Source organism: Lineus longissimus, chromosome 14 (assembly GCF_910592395.1).
Source record: "Lineus longissimus chromosome 14, tnLinLong1.2, whole genome shotgun sequence".
Lineage (NCBI taxonomy): Eukaryota > Metazoa > Nemertea > Pilidiophora > Heteronemertea > Lineidae > Lineus > Lineus longissimus.
Window position 1 is genome coordinate 16,272,362 of NC_088321.1, and position 18,549 is coordinate 16,290,910.

General features: G+C 43.7%; 1 protein-coding gene across 8 annotated transcripts in view; it reads right to left on the reverse strand.

The window, feature by feature from the left end:
• Positions 1–18,549, reverse strand: part of LOC135499005 (transcription factor 12-like) — a 90,192-nt gene that overhangs the window by 68,485 nt on the left and 3,158 nt on the right. For all 8 annotated transcript variants that reach the window (XM_064789604.1, XM_064789608.1, XM_064789607.1 and 5 more), the window contains exons 2-4: positions 13,697–13,772; positions 12,378–12,446; positions 8,981–9,071 (exon numbers count right to left, since the gene is read on the reverse strand). In XM_064789604.1, the coding sequence (XP_064645674.1) occupies positions 8,981–9,071; positions 12,378–12,446; positions 13,697–13,772 (236 nt within the window). The remainder of the gene's footprint in view (positions 1–8,980; positions 9,072–12,377; positions 12,447–13,696; positions 13,773–18,549) is intronic.

An 18,549-nucleotide genomic window follows, 5' to 3' on the forward strand; every position in this document is an offset into this window, starting at 1 on the left:
CTCATTTTGAAGCTTAGAATCTGAACTCTCTAATCATATAATCATTTAGTGATACATTCAATCACATATGGGTATAGCTTTGTGTAGAACTACCCCCCTCCCCTTGTCTCCCTTCTATACACTGGTTATCATCTCTCCAACCAGATCGCAAAACCTGAATTCAGATTTGTCATCAACACTATAACATAGGTATTCATTTCGAAGATCTGGAGACGAACTTTTCAAACATGCGTATTTCTTCGTGATATTTGCCACCTGGAAGTGGAAGGGGTTAACTTTGTGTAGTGCCATCCTCTCCATTACGCGGCTCTTTCCCCTTCCATAGATTGATCCCGAGAGCAACCACTCAAGACAATGGATGCAATTATATGTAGTGTTGCCATTGGCGACATATCTTATGCTTGTTCCATTTGTTGGAATCTGCGCAGAATGTTCATCAGTCAAAGCGGAGGTTGATATCAAGTCATTTTCCACGACCCAACTCAACTCAACGTTTGTTTCAATTAAAGATTTCAGAGATTTTCAGTCACCTCTTAACAAGATACAATTATGGGGGACAGCACAGTTGACATGCTAAGTAAAGCGCTTGAAACACGTACTGCTAGGTCAGGTGACAAAAATTCCTGTAATTGTTTTTGGTGAATATTTGTGAGATTTGAGTGACTAAAGGTTGGAAAAATTGATTTGGTGAATTTTCGTGAAAAATTTGAAAAAAAGTTGATTTGGTGAATTTTCATGAAAAAGTGGAAAAAGTCGATTTGGCGAATTTTCTTGAAAAAGTTGATATTAATTTAATTTTCGAGAGAGTTTGTGTGACTTGCGGCTGGAAGTTTCCCGTTCTTCCGTGTATTAAGCTGTACTATCACCGTGTTAGATTAGATGATGTATGTGTACCCAAACACAGGAATTGTGCCAATTGGCCCCATTGACCTGTAAAGTTACAGGGTGATTCTACCGGAAATATTCCTATTAACTCTTGATAATACAGTAGAACCTCTCCATTAGGGACATCCTCGTGACTGACAAATGCTGTCCTTAATAGAGAGTTGTCCTGATTAGAGAGGTCAAGTTGAATGAAAAAAAAATCCAATTTGGGACCAGAACTAGTGTCCTTATTAATTGAGTGGTTTTCCTTTATATAGAGGTGTCTGCTAAGGGAGGTTTCACTGTACGTGATTCAGTTTGAAATGCTTAAGCGAGAATGAAATATTATTTATTTGTTGGCTGTTTCGTTTTGTTGATGGCCACTTTCCTTGAAAATGAGAGTAAATGCTCAAGGAATGAAACTGTCCAGGGACAACAGTACTTTCCCTAACATTTCTGCTTGAGTCTCTGCCCCTCCTTCACAATCCCAGACAATTTCACACAGATTTGCAGGTGCTCCACACTGGTCCTCGAAGCTACTCTCGTCACTCTAGCTAACTAATGAAATTCATAACTATCAGCCGGGGTATTCCCCAACCACTCTTGATTCGATGAGGTATGAATATGTTTAGCATTAGCGACATAGATGATACGGAAGATGGCGCATAATTCAATTTGTGAGTGACACCCTTGGTGAAGCCGAGAGGTTGTGGTGATACGCTACACACTCTGTCGATCCCTTTTGAAAGTATTTGAAGAAATGTTGTACAGTTTTGTATTTTTAACACATTTTCTGCAAATAGTTCATGAGATTAGTTGATTAGAGAAACAGTACCGAGAAGATGATGTTAAGCCAAATACGATATCAGCAAAATACCCATATCATCTTCAACTTGACAGAATCTTCCTCAAAACTAAATCAGTATGACTATCAACTATCTGTATAACTATGACTATCAACTATCTGTATAACTATGACTATCAACTATATGTATAACTACGACTATCAACTGCTTTTGAGTATCATTTCAGGTAGAGGTCGAACTATACGAAGAAAGGTTCATACAGTTTTTTCAAATCTTGTCTATTTTGAGTCAAATTCCTAAGAACTCCTCAAAATTCCTAAAATGAAAGCAAAAGTTGTCAAAATATGTCATCAGCAACAACGTCTGTCGTCTGCTACCGGTTCAGCTGTTGGGAGCCAATCATCTTCAGCTGTGTTGGTAGAGTATTCATCTGGCACGGCGACCATCTCGATCTCGGTGACTGCGGCCATATTGATCTCAGGATCAGGTGGAAACCAGACGCCGAGCTCCGCGCATAAATCACCAAGAAATTGCACCCAACGGTCCGATTTGGTGAAAACCTGCTCTGTCTCCCGGGTCCAAATTGCCTGATCCGTTATCAGCGAAGTTTGCATTAATTATTCATTGCATAGTTTGAGACAATTTGTTCCTCGCTGCTGTTCTGCAATATGGTTTGCCTCCCCCTGGAAGCTGTTATTGTTTTGGCTGTGCTTTTGTGTGTACGCACTCAATTAGAAAGCTGTTTTAAGAAGTTTCAGTGATGGCTGGAGAAAATTTAATGGTGGAGTTGTAGTCACAGTTCAAATTGACTTTTGATCCTGTGAAATTACTGTAATATTTGCGTACTTTGTATTTTTGCGAGTTTTTTCTTTTACAGAGATTCACAAAGATGCCTCTTTGGGTCATTCTGGGTGGTGCCAACTTCCATGGCAGCGGAAGACTTTATTAAATTCAAACCTTGAGAATGGAAATCTCCTGGGTTCAATTATGAAAATCAGTTTAGCCGATTGTGAGTGCACGTGCATGGATCGATGGTGTGATCAGTTGGAAGAGCGTTGACCCTGGACAGTATGCCATGCATATACGTCAACATCCCCACTGAGACAAAAGGTGTCCATCGTCCAAGTCAACATGTGGCCATGAATAGCATCATCAAATGTTAAGAATTATGACAACATATGGAACCAGCTGTTCGGGAAGTCATCATAAAGGCAGCTAGCCATACAACAAGAGGATTCATTGGACTCACTCTCTATACAATATACATGTACTAGTTATCAGCCATTTGAAAGTTATATAGTGATGCCACAATCCATACAGTAGAAATGGTGACCAACTATTGTGCTTTATATGTTAGTGTATACGACAGCAGTGACATGGTGACTGGTGTCGGCCCTGTCCTGCTGCTGCACGTTCCGTGTGTTGTGTCCTAGCAATGCACAGATTCTTAAATGCAGTTGCCTCCCTGAAACTGTCGAAACGTTTCATGAATTTATGTCATACCTACACAAAGACACTGTCTAAAATGAATTATTTCCCCAAACAAAGACCAAGATTTCTCGCCAAATATTTTGCCAATAATGTTTGAGCCACTCGACACGAGGAGTCCCCGTAAAGAAGACAACTCGGTGAGATAATTACCCACACATTACTCACTATTGCCTCCTCAACATCGACGACCACTCATCGTAATATTGCGATGTTTATTCTGCCGTTCGCCAAATTGAAAAATTAGCGCAGGACTGGAAACATTGGATTATCATGTGCAAACAGACGAGAGTTAGGCTGCGCGTCATAAATTCACGGGAGCACGTTGTTTAAGAATGATACTTTAGTTCGGTTTTCACAGAATGCCAATTTGGTATATTTGGCAAGTGGAGCACGGTACTTTAAAGTGGTTTGAATGGTGACAAGCTGAGTGTCGTGGGTTCCAACCTATGTCCAGTCAATGCTTGGTCCTTCAGAGGTTCAGCTCATCCGAGTAAAGTCGTTTCGAAGCATGATTCATTTTATAAATAACTTTGATTGCAAAATCATTAAGGATAAGTTGTCCAACAAAGAATCAATTCGACGTGCCCTCAATCCCACAGTAGCTTGAACTCTGCATGGTTAACTTCTTGTCGAGCTCGGTCGGATGCGGCAAATATTAAGAGTGTACTTTACGATTTAACATCTCCGCATTCAGAACTCAGCGATGTAACGATGACATCGCTTATAGAACAAAGGTCTTTATTGATAATCTATTATGGAGGTTTGAGTGCACTATTGATTCAGAGTGGTTTAGCGGGAAGGAAGGTGGATTCAAAGTCTTAACCCTCGGCTTGTTAACCATTGTACCACAACCTTTAACTGGTAGCGCGGTTGTTTTTTAGTTAGGGTTTCATAAAAATGCTCGACCAGGAAAAATAAAAATCACATTCTACCAACTGAGAAATTCTGTCCTTGGCCAAAATAGAAACTGAGAACATATCTTTCAGAAAGTTTCACAAATCTTAAAAGTAGAGAGGCAAGAATATTAGCCTGTTTATAGTTTCCATGGAAACGATAAAAGTAGAGAATTTCCTATAACTCAGCTTTCCTGCAGACTGGTGTATTTAAACGGAAGTATCCCCTTCAGCCATGCCAAGCTGGCTTTAGCTCCTCGCGTACAAAAATGCATCATCATCACTGCATCAGCTATGATAAAGCTAGCTGCATCACACACGCCAATGCTAAAGCTAGCGTTGCTCCGGGGCCGAATCAAGCATCGCTAGCCAGGCGCTAACTGTGGATAAACGGGCTGCGCCGCAGCTGCGTCCCGATATGTTCGTGCACCTGATCCCGCCGTTAATGCCGCAGAAATATGACGAGTCTTCCACGCAAAATATGACATTTTGACGAGTAATTGGGCATATTGGCATTGGTGGAGGAATTTTATGTAACTGTATGCAAGGGGTGTGAAAAAAATGGCGTAAAAACTGTGATAAGTTTTTGCATTGTGGGTTGATGATTGTGTAGCAAGACCCAGCGAGATGATCATTTTATAGGTGCCTTTTTAAGCTGTATTTTCATAGTTCATTCGAACGTGATTTACCGGGAGATCAGAAGTGTCAAACCATCCCAGTGTTGCCACTGTCGTTAGATCTGAACAAGACTAACAGCCCCACAGCATTTTATCATGTTTTTCTCACTGACACTAATATGTCGTTTGATACAGTTTCGCAAAAAGTAATTTTCACTCCTTTTTTATGGACTTTAAAAGTTTCTTAAAATCATTTTTTAGCCATTGGGGTGCACTGCATGATGGTTTAAAATGACTCTGGGAGGTCTGAATAATAATTTCTGAACAAAAAAAATTTTCAATTATTTTTGTGTGTTTGCCTTCAGGTGTCACTGTATGAAACATGTTGGCTTGATGCGATCAATTGTGATCAACTGGAAGCGTAAACTGCCAATACAAGAACATGAATGTTTCCATATTGTCAGTGTCCACTGTCAGTTCACAACACTTGAAGTTCAAGAGTCAATCCACGCGCACCACACTGGGAACTACAACCTCATATCCAGATGTCAGCGAACCTCGGTCATAGAAAATTTATGATACACACCACTGAACGGCCATTTTGAAACACTTGAATTGACAATTCTTGTGATTTTCTGGTAAACGAATTCTGAATTTGAGTGATTCAGAATCCGATAACTTTATGGAGTCGTCAAAACAACAAACTTGTATAACTCATTGAAAAAAGATGTGTTTTTTTTAAAGTTACCGTTGGGTTGATAACTCCACGAATGAGAGATTTTTACCAAACTACCAAAAACAGAAATTCTTTTTCTGGATTATTTCCCCAATCGGAAAAATCAGTGACGCCATTTTCCCACAACGATAGCTGCTCATGCCACCACAGATGCGGCTCTACACATCAACAAGTGTACCGCCCTTCCACGATTCTGTCATAATTTATTCATGCACCATATGCCATGCTCCCGACCTATAATATCATCGAACAGCGGGCGTCAGCTGGTTGCAGGCTGGTTTGTTCCCATCATGTATGAGGTGATGGGATACGCACCCTGTGCTGTCCGTATGGATGTGTACAAACACACAAGTGGAAGTAATGGTGTTTCATTGGTGTTTTTGATCAGCCCATACATAGATAGGCTTTGAATAATCACGCCATGTTCGTGAGCTGTTGGCTCTGGGACACAGGCACCCTTAAAGGTGATGATGGTGTATTGATGCAGAAGCTTGCAGGGAAAGGTTTACAGAACCTCTAGTATAGCTCTGGCACCAAGTTTCAAACCAATTCCATACCACAGCAGTGTCGGGATAAAGATGGAAAAGATTGCCTGTCTAAAGGGTTAATTCGATCATAGTATCGATTGATAGGCTATGGACTGTCCTTCCATGGTAGTGCGATCACACATCATCTGCCAGCGGCCCCATTGTATCCCATAATTAACTCAATCGAGTGCAGGAATCGAGGAGATGACTCGGACAGTGAATCGAGGCTGTGAGTTCTGATGTAGAAGAGAGGGGAAACGGTCGTTCTGGGGGTGCTAGGATTGATAGTTCATGGACTGTCCTTCCAGTGAGATGACTTGGACAGTGAATCGAGACTGTGAGTTCTGATGTAGAAGAGAGGGGAAACGATCGTTCTGGGGGTGCTAGGATTGATAGTTCATGGACTGTCCTTCCAGTGAGATGACTTGGACAGTGAATCGAGACTGTGAGTTCTGATGTAGAAGAGAGGGGAAACGATCGTTCTGGGGGTGCTAGGATTGATAGTTCATGGACTGTCCTTCCAGTGAGATGACTTGGACTGCACATCCAGGCTTTACTAGTTGTGATGTGGGATACCGGAGAGGGAAAGCAGTCAGAATGCACCGACTATCCCGGACTGGGGACTGACATGTGGGACTGTCCATGATGAGTGAGTTGCTTTAGCAAGATTCGACGGAAATGGCTAATTGAAAACACCAGGACAAGACCCTGTTCCTCTCCTCAGTAGTGATATTCACAGGCCAACGTTTAGCCAAAACTAACGGACAAATTCTTCTTCAATTGGTTTTCTAACAACAACATCATTACAAACCAAAGACCTCTATTTGTAGAGCAACATGAATACAAGGACAAATAGACAATAAAATATTTCGGTCTGAGACTCATTTGTGAAACTAATCAGTCAAATCTACCATTAAAACAAGGGGAAACATTATCACATCATAACGGACCCTGATGCACGATTATTTCTCTCGTTAAAAACGACCAGGGGAACATTTTGTGCTAAGATGTGCGCCACGCCGCCAATGGCGAGAATTTGTCGTTATTCTAATACGATGCAAAATTGGCACATCATCGTTAAAACATCATTAAATCTCATCCGTTAAGAAACAGTTGTCGGAAAGGTGGCGACTTTTTTCTCAATTCCGCCCGAGGTTTATCGGGGAATACGATCTGATAACTGTTTTTATGATTTTTGCTGTCGCGCAAAAATGACAACTATCGCTTTTAGCTCATTTTTAAACAAATGTGGAAGATTTTTATTGTTTTTTAGAACAAAACAACATTTTATCATCTGAGGTGAACTTCTCCAATTTTTAACTGTTGGGGATTTGAGAACTACAAAAAAATTTAGAACGCCAAAAATTAGTTTAACGTTTATACCATTCAACGGTGTGAAATCCACTCAGCAGAAAGGCTCGCTGCAAGGGTGCACTACTAGTCTAGTATAACATACCCAGGTGTAGGCCTATTACAGACAAGAAGGCTTTTTTGTGACAACCGCTTTGTGCAAAACATCATCTCTGCGGGAAAAATCTCCACATATTCTGTGTTATGTGTTGGTGTCAAGGTTTGATGTAGCTTTTGGTATGTGAAGTCTATCTGAGGTGTAAACATGTAAGAGGTAGTGTTTCTGACAGCACTTCTGCATGCCATAGACATGATGGAGATGAAGATAGGATTGAGTAGAGAAGGCTTTCTGACTTCTCCTCATCGAGGCTTGATGCTGAATGCCTCTGACGTGGGTCCAGGAGGAGGTATGAACAATTTGATAAACCGTTCCAATCAGAGGCCAGGAAAAACAGTGCAAGGTGTCTGACAACGCTGGCAGGTTCAACTCAGAGCTTCTCTGAAAACTTGTTTCTGAAAAGAGAACTGCTCAGACGAATTGAAGAAATGACAGTGTAGTGAGGCATCTGGAAAGTCATCAACCCACGAAGTCATTTCAAGCGCAACTTTTCCAAACCCATAATCCATTCATTCTTCCGTTCGAGAAAAATTCTTTCATTATTTCGGAATCTCACGAAATTATAATGAAAATTTCACCAGCGATAATTGAATCGCAACTTTTTACATACTCGATGTGAAATCTTTGAAAAAGTCTACGTCACCTTTCGCAATAATGGCGCAGAAAAACATCTCAAAGAAAGTCTTAAGATTTTCGATTACCGTGGTAACAATGGCAGATATCTCCCTCGCTCCGCCTTGCAAGCGATTGCCCGGAATATGAGAGGATTAATTATGTCGCCGTGAAGGCATCGTCGACATAATTACAGCGGTATCTCCACCATAATTACCGCGGCGTAATCGGTGTTGAATCGTGTAGAGATTAGTCGGTAAGCAAGTTAATGTTTGAGGCGGAACGTCAACCTAGATCATAAGACATTCTCTTAACCTGGCCGCCCCTTCACAGAGTCATGTTTTCATGTCACACACCAATAAATCGTCATTTATTTCACCGAAAATAGCTATTTTTCACACAAAACAACCATCTGGAATATTTCATTTCTAATTTTTAACATCTAACAAGATCAACAGATTTTCCCATTATGTCGTATTTTGGGAAGTGCTCATGAAGTATAATCCCAACAACGTTCCTCTGTTTTTCTCTTTTCGAAATTTTTTTCCCAACTGTACTCCAATAGAAACTGCCTACGGGAAATGTTACCATCTTCGGAAATAATCTCCCAATACTTGCTGGCGGGAACTGTCTGCTGTATTGGAAACCACCAGATGTTTTGTCGCACCTGACAGATGCATGGATTGTACAACGCGATGTACTGTTGGTGGATGTATCAATATTTGAAGGCACCAGATGTTTCTTGTACCAGATGAAACACTTTGCAGCTTCCCAGCTGGTTCCAGCAGTAGCTGGTTGGAACTACTTTGAGACAGGTGTATGTTCTTATGAGAAACATTGATTTCAGACAGATGGGGGTATGTGATGGTATTGGCGACTCAACAGTTTTATAACTTCCTAACAGTGGCGTGCATCGACTGCAACCCCTGTTGAGAATCTGGAATATGATGAAGAAATGATTCTTACCTTGTTGCTGTTTGAATGAGTTGGCATACATGGATTCCATTGTTGTTGGTCCATTTTTCATAGCGTTCCCAGAAACGGGCGGTGAAAACATCTGAAAGGGAAAAACATGAGAATATTAGAGAAAGTTATCATTGTGACACCAATATTCTATAATCACTTCTAGGCGTATGTGTGTGTGTGTGGGGGGGGGGGGAGTTATAAGTGTGGGGGTGCATTAAGAACACCCTTCAAGGCGATGCCACACTACCACCTTAATGATCCAGAGAGCCTGTTTTGGACTGACAGTCAAGCAGGTGTCTTCTTCAGACTCACTCGACACTTGGGGATGTTATTCTCCAGGGAGTGTCCTACAGTTATGCACCAAATGGGGAAATGGGCCAAGCGACTCCCTTCTTTGGCCAATTATCGTAATCCAATCAAATGTCTTTCCTACAAAGCCTGTCACCATACAACTTCCCCAATTATTATAATTCAATTAAAACATGGCCACACAATCCCCCAACCTCCTTCGAGGAAGGATCCAAGCACTTTACGAATCTCGGCACCGCCAACCTATTAACTCCGCAATTGATTTTCGACAACAACGCTAAGAATTAGCAGCGGTTGTCATGACGACGGAAAAACTTTGACTGGGTGCGTTGGTCTGAGAAACTGAAATCTTTGCTCGGGGCATAAGATCTTTTCCGCATCAGGAGGTGGAATTAAATTGTTTATGGAAGACGGGTAACTGTTATTCAATTGATCAAGAAAGAGGGAGACGCTTCTGTCAATTTTAGATATTGGGGGAGGGGTGCGAAGCAGATAGCTTTTCGACAACAGACTGCACATTTTTAAAAACTTCTCAGCAGTGTTAGTGCACGCTCGCAAATTGGACAGTTCCCAACGTTTTCCTGGTATTGTAGACAACACTGCAGAGATACCTGGACCCCAGGATACTTTACAATCATCAGGGATAGCGGTGCCTTCGTCTATTCATCTTCTCACGACCACAACGACAACTGGAAATAATCCTAATTCATGCGCAGGCAATGAATCGTTAAATAGGTACAAGAGACTGTCTGTTTGTTGGTAAGGAAGGGTCACGCACATCGTCTATCAGCGTGCCATCGGGTGTGACGGCACAACAACATGAGGAGAAAAGATCTCCTCATCTTGATTCCTGTCCTATATTGCCACGATGATGGCAGGCATAGGCATGGGTGTGCGTCCTTGGGCAAGGCAGATTACTCTTAGACTTTCTATCAGTGAAGGGTTACAGGCAATGGCTATCAGTCTGTCAATTAGTCATTAGGTGATGTCACAGCACTGACAAACAGGATGACGATCAGCTCATCTTTAACTGTCGCTGGTAGGGCAGGCTTGGTTTGTCACCTTGGGCAAGTTTTGTCACTTCAACTCTGTCCCATGGAAGGGTCATCCCATCCCATGGAAGGGCCATCCTGTCAAACTGTCGCATTATCTGTTGCAAACAGCTCTCTACCACTTCGCCGCCAAGGTTTACTCACTCGAGAGCCAGGTGGCGCCTCAATAATGTATCTTGCGCCAAACTCTCCGAATCTGCAGAAAGATTCTTTGGGGTCTGAAAGCCAACGTCCATCTCCCGACACATGGTTTGCTGATCTATCTTCATTCTGATACAGACAGTGGTGAAGGTCCCCGGAGCCTCATTCTCGTTTTCGCACCTGCTCGATATCAAGGTCCATTCTCATCATCTCAAACATCGAGTTCAGCCCATTATTCCCCGACCTCGCAAGGAGGGTCAGTTTCTCTCAAAATCATCAATTAACACTTGTTTATGAGATGAAACCAACAACAAAGAGAAGTTCTCCTTGTCCACAGGGCAAGTACTTTACAGAACTTGTCTGTCTCGTCATTTGGTTGCCCAGGGCAAGCGGACAAGGGGGAGTATCGACCTGGCGTTCCCAAAGCCCCAATGGTCACTGGTCACCAAAGTCAAACAAAAGCCCTGAAAAAGACCCCCGCCAAAAACATGAAGAGCATGATCGAGCAGACGTCAAAGAGTCTAAGGCAGACGATATCACCGATCCCTCATCTTCCCCAGAATACTGCCTGCCGCAACCTTGTGTTCCCAAAGTCCCATGGGACCTTCCTCACCCAAATTGAATATCGCACCAAATTGTTTTAGCGTTAACGCAATTTATTCCTCGGCTGGGGTGGTTTCGAATAATTATCTTGATCGTCCCATTGGGCGCTCGGAGAATTCACCGATCTAATTCAATGCCACAAGGTGGCGCTTAAGATTAATGGGCGTGATGAATTAAATAACGGTAATGTTTGGACAATATGGATGCCATTATCTAATGGGGTAGACAATGCTCACCTGGGTAACCCTTTTAGGACAGTGTAGTGTTTCAGTTTCAACCATGGCACAGCATCCTGGCTTCTCTAAGCTTTCAGTATTTGCCCAGCAGTTTTTTGTCACCGGCAAATGTATCATTTCCTTTTAAAGCAGGGTGCTGTAACCAGCCGTTTTTAGGCTGTACCATTTTCAGCCCTTGCTGTTTCAGATTCCAAACTGAAACACTGCAGTATTGCTAATTTTAGTATTTACAGTGTTCCAGAGGATTGAAATAAGGGGTTGAGCCCAGAACTAATCGTCTTGGGCAGACCCTGGCACTTTGTACATTGGCTGTTTTTCTTTCCCTCCTTTAAAACAACGATGAAGGATAACGGACTTTGGTATGTACAAGACGGACAACATGTAAAAATGTACAGAGAAGAAAGTGCAGACAGTTAGTTACAGTAAACTATAGGTGGCACCACACAAAAATATAATTTTTGGTGAACATGAAAAGCATAATGGATTCTTTTCGACCAAAAACACTTGCAAATGTTCATGATATCAGTCATATACATCGATGAGGACAGTATGTAGAAAGATGTGCATTTGGTAACAGTAAATTGTAAGTGGCACCACATGAAAAGTGAAAAGATAACTCTTGTTGAGTGAAAAGCATAATGAATTTTTATCCAAGAATTTCAATAAAAAAACATTAATCTTCATGATATCACTCCAATACATCAAAGACAACAGTTAGTAGGAAGTGCGTACAGTTAGTTACAGTATTGAAGTAAAGGTGTACCTGTCAGATTTGCTGGTGGCGACAAGCGGCTGTACGAGGTCCACCACGTTCAAGGCGCTTAAAATCAAAAGAAGTAAGTCCAGGTATGGTGACCGCAGCTTCTCATGCTGTGGCCCATACCTGTGGAACAAACTTCCTGTTTCCGTCAGGGCTCTACCAGAAACATCATTTAAGAGGCAACTCAAAACCACCTTGTTTGAGGACTATTTAGGGGGGGTGGCGCCTTGAGCGTGGTGGACCACGGAAAGGCGCCCAATATAAGTTTTTCAATTCATTCATTCATTCATACTTACTTGCCGGGGTGGGTTACCCCAATGCTGCTGGTTCGAACTGACATTCGCTCTGTTTATCTGGCGAGCAATCTAAAAAATATAAATTTCATGTTTTTGACACAAAAATGTTTGCAAAGGCTCAAGGTCAGGATGTCAGGACTGTTGGGAGGCATACCTGTGGTATATCTTTGGAGTTCCTATCTCGCAAAAAAACATTGAAAAAAACCATGTTTGCAAAAATGTAGGACATGGTCACAATGTTTCTGGCAAGCAAGTGTAGATGAATCTAGCATACATAGACAGTGTGAGTTGAAAATATGAATTTCATGTTTTTAAACATGAAAATGTTTGCAAAAGTGTATGCCAAGTTCAGTAGGATAGGTTCAATGTCAATGTTCTACGGACTGAATGGAAATGTAACTGTGTTATTAGCAGCTAAAAGAATGCCTATTCGAAATACATGTTTTTCCGAAGTTCCCGCAGTGCGCTGCGCACACAAGGCTCATCACTCAACTAACTCAAGGAACCTACCCACCGCTCCATGTAGTCACCTCGACCCCAAAACACCCCAACCCCACCACATGCTACAGAGCATGACCATCTCACTCCCAATTCAAAGAGAGCCTCCGCCATTGTCCCGCACACGCACGAACCCTGGACTCGGCTTCAATCAAAGTTGGTCCGAATCCCAACGCATTTCAGACATAACCTCACGACGACGAAATATTGAGAATTTCAGCAACGAAAGGTGAATCGTAATTCAGTTTTGGGGTCACCCTTAAGAGCAACACAATTGGCGTAAATTCCAAGAATAAGCTGCAGAAAAGTCGACAACATCACGTCGCACATACGACCGTCTATATTTGGGTACGACACCAGCCCGTGGACAAAACACTGCACCATTATGAATACAATACGGCAAATTTTGAATGGGCTACGGAGGTTGCCTGATTAACTCATTTTGGCCTGATGACGGGTGGTACCGCTTAGTGCATCACATGCACTAAAGTGCACATGTTGTGTGATAAGCTAGTACAGCATTGAATCTGAGCAGAAAGTTTCAGATATTCGAACACAGTCAGTTTTATTGCGATAGTTGCCTATCCTGTTTGGGTCATGAAAGTCGATGCTGAGCTGTTGTCACAGAATAGTTGGCCCATACATGAACATCCACTGTTTCAACAACTGATCGGATCAAGATCGAGAGCTCATTTTGCAGGCTTTGTACTTTGTAGTTTCTACAACTTTTACCTAGTGGAACTTGGGACATTTCTATCGACATGAACCTCGTCTTAATTATTAGTAGCAAAAACCACCACCAGTCGACAGTGTATACTTACAGCACTAAAATCCAAGAGATCGCTTAATTCCTTATCACCTCCGATCGCATTCATACTGGACATCCTGACGGGCGGCCTGAAAAGACACAAACGGCAAACATGAGAAATGGTTCAAAATTTTGGTCAGCAGGTCATGGGCCACATGGGGGAGCTTCTGAAGTGAAGGAACTGTCTTTCCTTTAAACTATCTCAGATTGAGTTGGACATTCTAACGGAGTCTGGAAACACATAAAGAGAAAACCTGAAACATAGCTCACAATTTTGATCACCAGGTCAAGGCCTCAGGACAGGGAAGGGGTGGGCTCTACAGGAGCTAAGGGGTCATCAGGTCAGGGGCCCAAAGGCAGGGCGGCTCTCTTGGAGAGTGTAGGAGCTATATTAAAGGGTCATCAAGGTCAGGGGCCCAAAGGCAGGGCGGCTCTCTTGGAGAGTGTAGGAGCTATATTAAAGGGTCATCAGGTCAGGGGCCCAAAGGCAGGGCGGCTCTCTTGGAGAGTGTAGGAGCTATATTAAAGGGTCATCAGGTCAGGGGCCCAAAGGCAGGGCGGCTCTCTTGGAGAGTGTAAGAGCTATATTAAAGGGTCATCAGGTCAGGGGCCCAAAGGCAGGGCGGCTCTCTTAGAGAGTGTAGGAGAAAAGGTCATCAAGGTCAGGGGCCCAAAGGCAGGGCGGCTCTCTTGGAGAGTGTAGGAGCTATATTAAAGGGTCATCAGGTCAGGGGCCCAAAGGCAGGGCAGCTCTCTTGGAGAGTGTAGGAGCTATATTAAAGGGTCATCAGGTCAGGGGCCCAAAGGCAGGGCAGCTCTCTTGGAGAGTGTAAGAGCTATATTAAAGGGTCATCAGGTCAGGGGCCCAAAGGCAGGGCAGCTCTCTTGGAGAGTGTAAGAGCTATATTAAAGGGTCATCAGGTCTGGGGCCCAAAGGCAGGGCGGCTCTCTTAGAGAGTGTAGGAGCTATATTAAAGGGTCATCAGGTCAGGGGCCCAAAGGCAGGGCGGCTCTCTTAGAGAGTGTAGGAGCTATATTAAAGGGTCATCAGGTCAGGGGCCCAAAGGCAGGGCGGCTCTCTTGGAGAGTGTAGGAGCTATATTAAAGGGTCATCAAGGTCAGGGGCCCAAAGGCAGGGCGGCTCTCTTGGAGAGTGTAGGAGCTATATTAAAGGGTCATCAGGTCAGGGGCCCAAAGGCAGGGCGGCTCTCTTGGAGAGTGTAGGAGCTATATTAAAGGGTCATCAGGTCAGGGGCCCAAAGGCAGGGCGGCTCTCTTGGAGAGTGTAGGAGCTATATTAAAGGGTCATCAGGTCAGGGGCCCAAAGGCAGGGTGGCTCTCTTGGAGAGTGTAGGAGCTATATTAAAGGGTCATCAGGTCAGGGGCCCAAAGGCAGGGTGGCTCTCTTAGAGAGTGTAGGAGAAAAGGTCATCAAGGTCAGGGGCCCAAAGGCAGGGCGGCTCTCTTGGAGAGTGTAGGAGCTATATTAAAGGGTCATCAAGGTCAGGGGCCCAAAGGCAGGGCGGCTCTCTTGGAGAGTGTAGGAGCTATATTAAAGGGTCATCAGGTCAGGGGCCCAAAGGCAGGGCGGCTCTCTTGGAGAGTGTAGGAGCTATATTAAAGGGTCATCAAGGTCAGGGGCCCAAAGGCAGGGCGGCTCTCTTGGAGAGTGTAGGAGCTATATTAAAGGGTCATCAGGTCAGGGGCCCAAAGGCAGGGCGGCTCTCTTGGAGAGTGTTGGAGCTATATTAAAGGGTCATCAGGTCAGGGGCCCAAAGGCAGGGCGGCTCTCTTAGAGAGTGTAGGAGAAAAGGTCATCAAGGTCAGGGGCCCAAAGGCAGGGCGGCTCTCTTGGAGAGTAGGAGCTATATTTAAGGGTCATCAGGTCTGGGGCCCAAAGGCAGGGTGGCTCTCTTGGAGAGTGTAGGAGCTATATTAAAGGGTCATCAGGTCAGGGGCCCAAAGGCAGGGCGGCTCTCTTGGAGAGTAGGAGCTATATTTAAGGGTCATCAGGTCTGGGGCCCAAAGGCAGGGCGGCTCTCTTGGAGAGTGTAGGAGCTATATTAAAGGGTCATCAGGTCAGGGGCCCAAAGGCAGGGCGGCTCTCTTGGAGAGTGTAGGAGCTATATTAAAGGGTCATCAGGTCAGGGGCCCAAAGGCAGGGCGGCTCTCTTAGAGAGTGTAGGAGAAAAGGTCATCAAGGTCAGGGGCCCAAAGGCAGGGCGGCTCTCTTGGAGAGTGTAGGAGCTATATTAAAGGGTCATCAGGTCAGGGGCCCAAAGGCAGGGCGGCTCTCTTAGAGAGTGTAGGAGAAAAGGTCATCAAGGTCAGGGGCCCAAAGGCAGGGCGGCTCCCTTTGGAGAGCAAAACAGGCCAGCCATAGTGTATTGGAACTGAGCTGTGGACGCAGGGCTCGGTTAGATGCACTCTTGATTCTAAAGCCTCTTTGATGACTTCGTATCTACAAAACTATCGCTATCCTAACAAGGGAGTGCGTGCACATAACGTAGCGCCATAATGATCTGACTTCGGAAGTGCAGCACCAGACACAGGTGCTACTGGCGTTGGGTTCTCCCACCGTCTGATTTACAAATGATATGTGAGAACTCGACTGTCATGTAGACATGGCAGAGGCAATGATATCGATGCGCGGCTTGCAGACTGCCCTGGGCGCCTTTTTACAATAGAGGCATAATTTTTTTGGAAACGGACAACAAGAGGCGCTGATCAGGAAAGAGGAGAATTGCCCTGCGGTTTCCTGCATGGAAGAATGATCTGTAACCTCCTCAGTGAAGTTACATCAATGCGGCACATTATTTTTCAATTTGCAGAGGTGCAGTGTCAAATCATCAAGGCTATTCCATCATCGATACCGAGAAACTGACTATCATCGAATTCTGAAGTGACTGGCAGCGGTATTCCTCATATGCAGCCATATGCTGTCAATCGATTGACAATGGCATGTCAGCTGGGAGCGATAAGTGTTCGGTGAACTGCACTGCACCTGTACATGCTATGGATGTACAGGATGTACAGTACACACAGCATTGACTGCAAGCAGGACGTACATCTGCACTTCAGACTGATACATATTCCACACCAACAACCTGTTTGGAGACAAGGCCTATTGAGATCAATGGGTGTGCCTGCATCCAACTAATGCACAGTCACCTGTGCAGCACTCCACATAACACTTTCGTTGACGAGGTTTTTTCACGAAGTTCCTTAAACGTCAACATGAATGAAGTCCTATCCCATTGTCCGACAAAGTTAAATCAGGAGTTCGAACAATGAGATAAGTGCTAGTATCACAACTTGAACCCGAATCGCAAAAATATGATTTTGATAATACATATTGTTTGCTATGAAAGATTATATCCACCACATACTCCCAACAAGAACTTTTCAAAATCGCCCCAAGGACAAAATCGACAAAGTCAATCATGCACGCCGTCCAAGAAAGCGAGCACCAAGCCTCAGTGACTACCATCTCGAGACCCGCCATCCCCATGTGCTGGCAACGTTCCGTGAAATTGTTCATTCTCGGATTTTCCGCTCAATGGACACCGACCGTATCGTCGATACTGAGTTTTTCTTTTGTTTTTTATATCGGTATCAGTGTGGGTATGTTTTTGCGATAGGAATATTTTTTCCAATTCTGATGAATTCTGATTATTTCTGGTTTATATATCATCAATAAACCCTTTCCATGTGGCAGATGGAAATGTCTCGTCTGACCTGATCACACCCAGTTTACAGCACTTGGACAGTCTTCTGGCAGCGTTCAATTTTCCCATTCGTCTGCAAACATTGGACAACCAAATCATCAGATGGACTAGTTTCTTGTGGAAGTAGAAATTCGTCAATTTTACTCAAAAACCTACCACAAGGCAACTGACCAAGGAAAGTACAATCAGACATTCTTAGCGCACTTGCCCTTCTGCAGAAAACCTTCGACAAGTTTACACGCTATCAGAAACTCAACGTTGTTTGCTCACTTCAGTAGGTTTTATGGCAATTTTGAAAACGATTCTGTCTAAGTTGGGGAAAGTCAGGGAAACAATGACTATTGCATGTATAGAGTCCTGAGCAGATTATCGTCGGTTCGTGCAAATTACGACCAAAACATCAATATCTAAACAGTAGTACATTTTCTTAACCGCGCACACGAAGACACGGTCAATACCTTCTCGTATCATCACAAAAATTAAGAATCAATTTCACATCTTCCTTATAGAATGCTCGCGTGTATACAATGCACACACGGAGCATTACCACAACCCAAGACAAACGGGTAACACAGCACATATCAAACACGCGCTAATTCCTACGAAGTGCGCCATCAATATCCCATAATTCACCATTACCGGTGATCATCTCAACTTAGGGGCCTCCCGGGATTTCGCCGGATTATACTGCTCATTTCGTTGAACGCTGCCGATGTTTAAACATTAACTCCGCTATCCCGTTAACACTCAATTATTCTGGAAGATTAACTCATAAGAACCATGATCTTTGTTTTCAAATAATCCCCAATATTTTGGTACAGAAGGTATTAATGTTTTTTAGGCCCGCATCATATGGGAAACGTATGTACGGATTCTTTGAGGGTTTATGAAAATGTCAACACACAATAAGAAAACCCTGTCAGCCCGATGGCACCCCCCCCCCCAACACACACACATTCCTATGATGAGTATCGTCAAGCAAGTATCTTGGCCAACAAGGTTTTTGCTTCACATCGGTTAGTGGAGTATAGAACATGAGGTTCAGGATATCAAACAAGATGCTACCCGTCCTCCGTACATACATAATGTATCAAAATGAGATCAAACCGTTGATACAGTATCAACTAATCTCATCAAC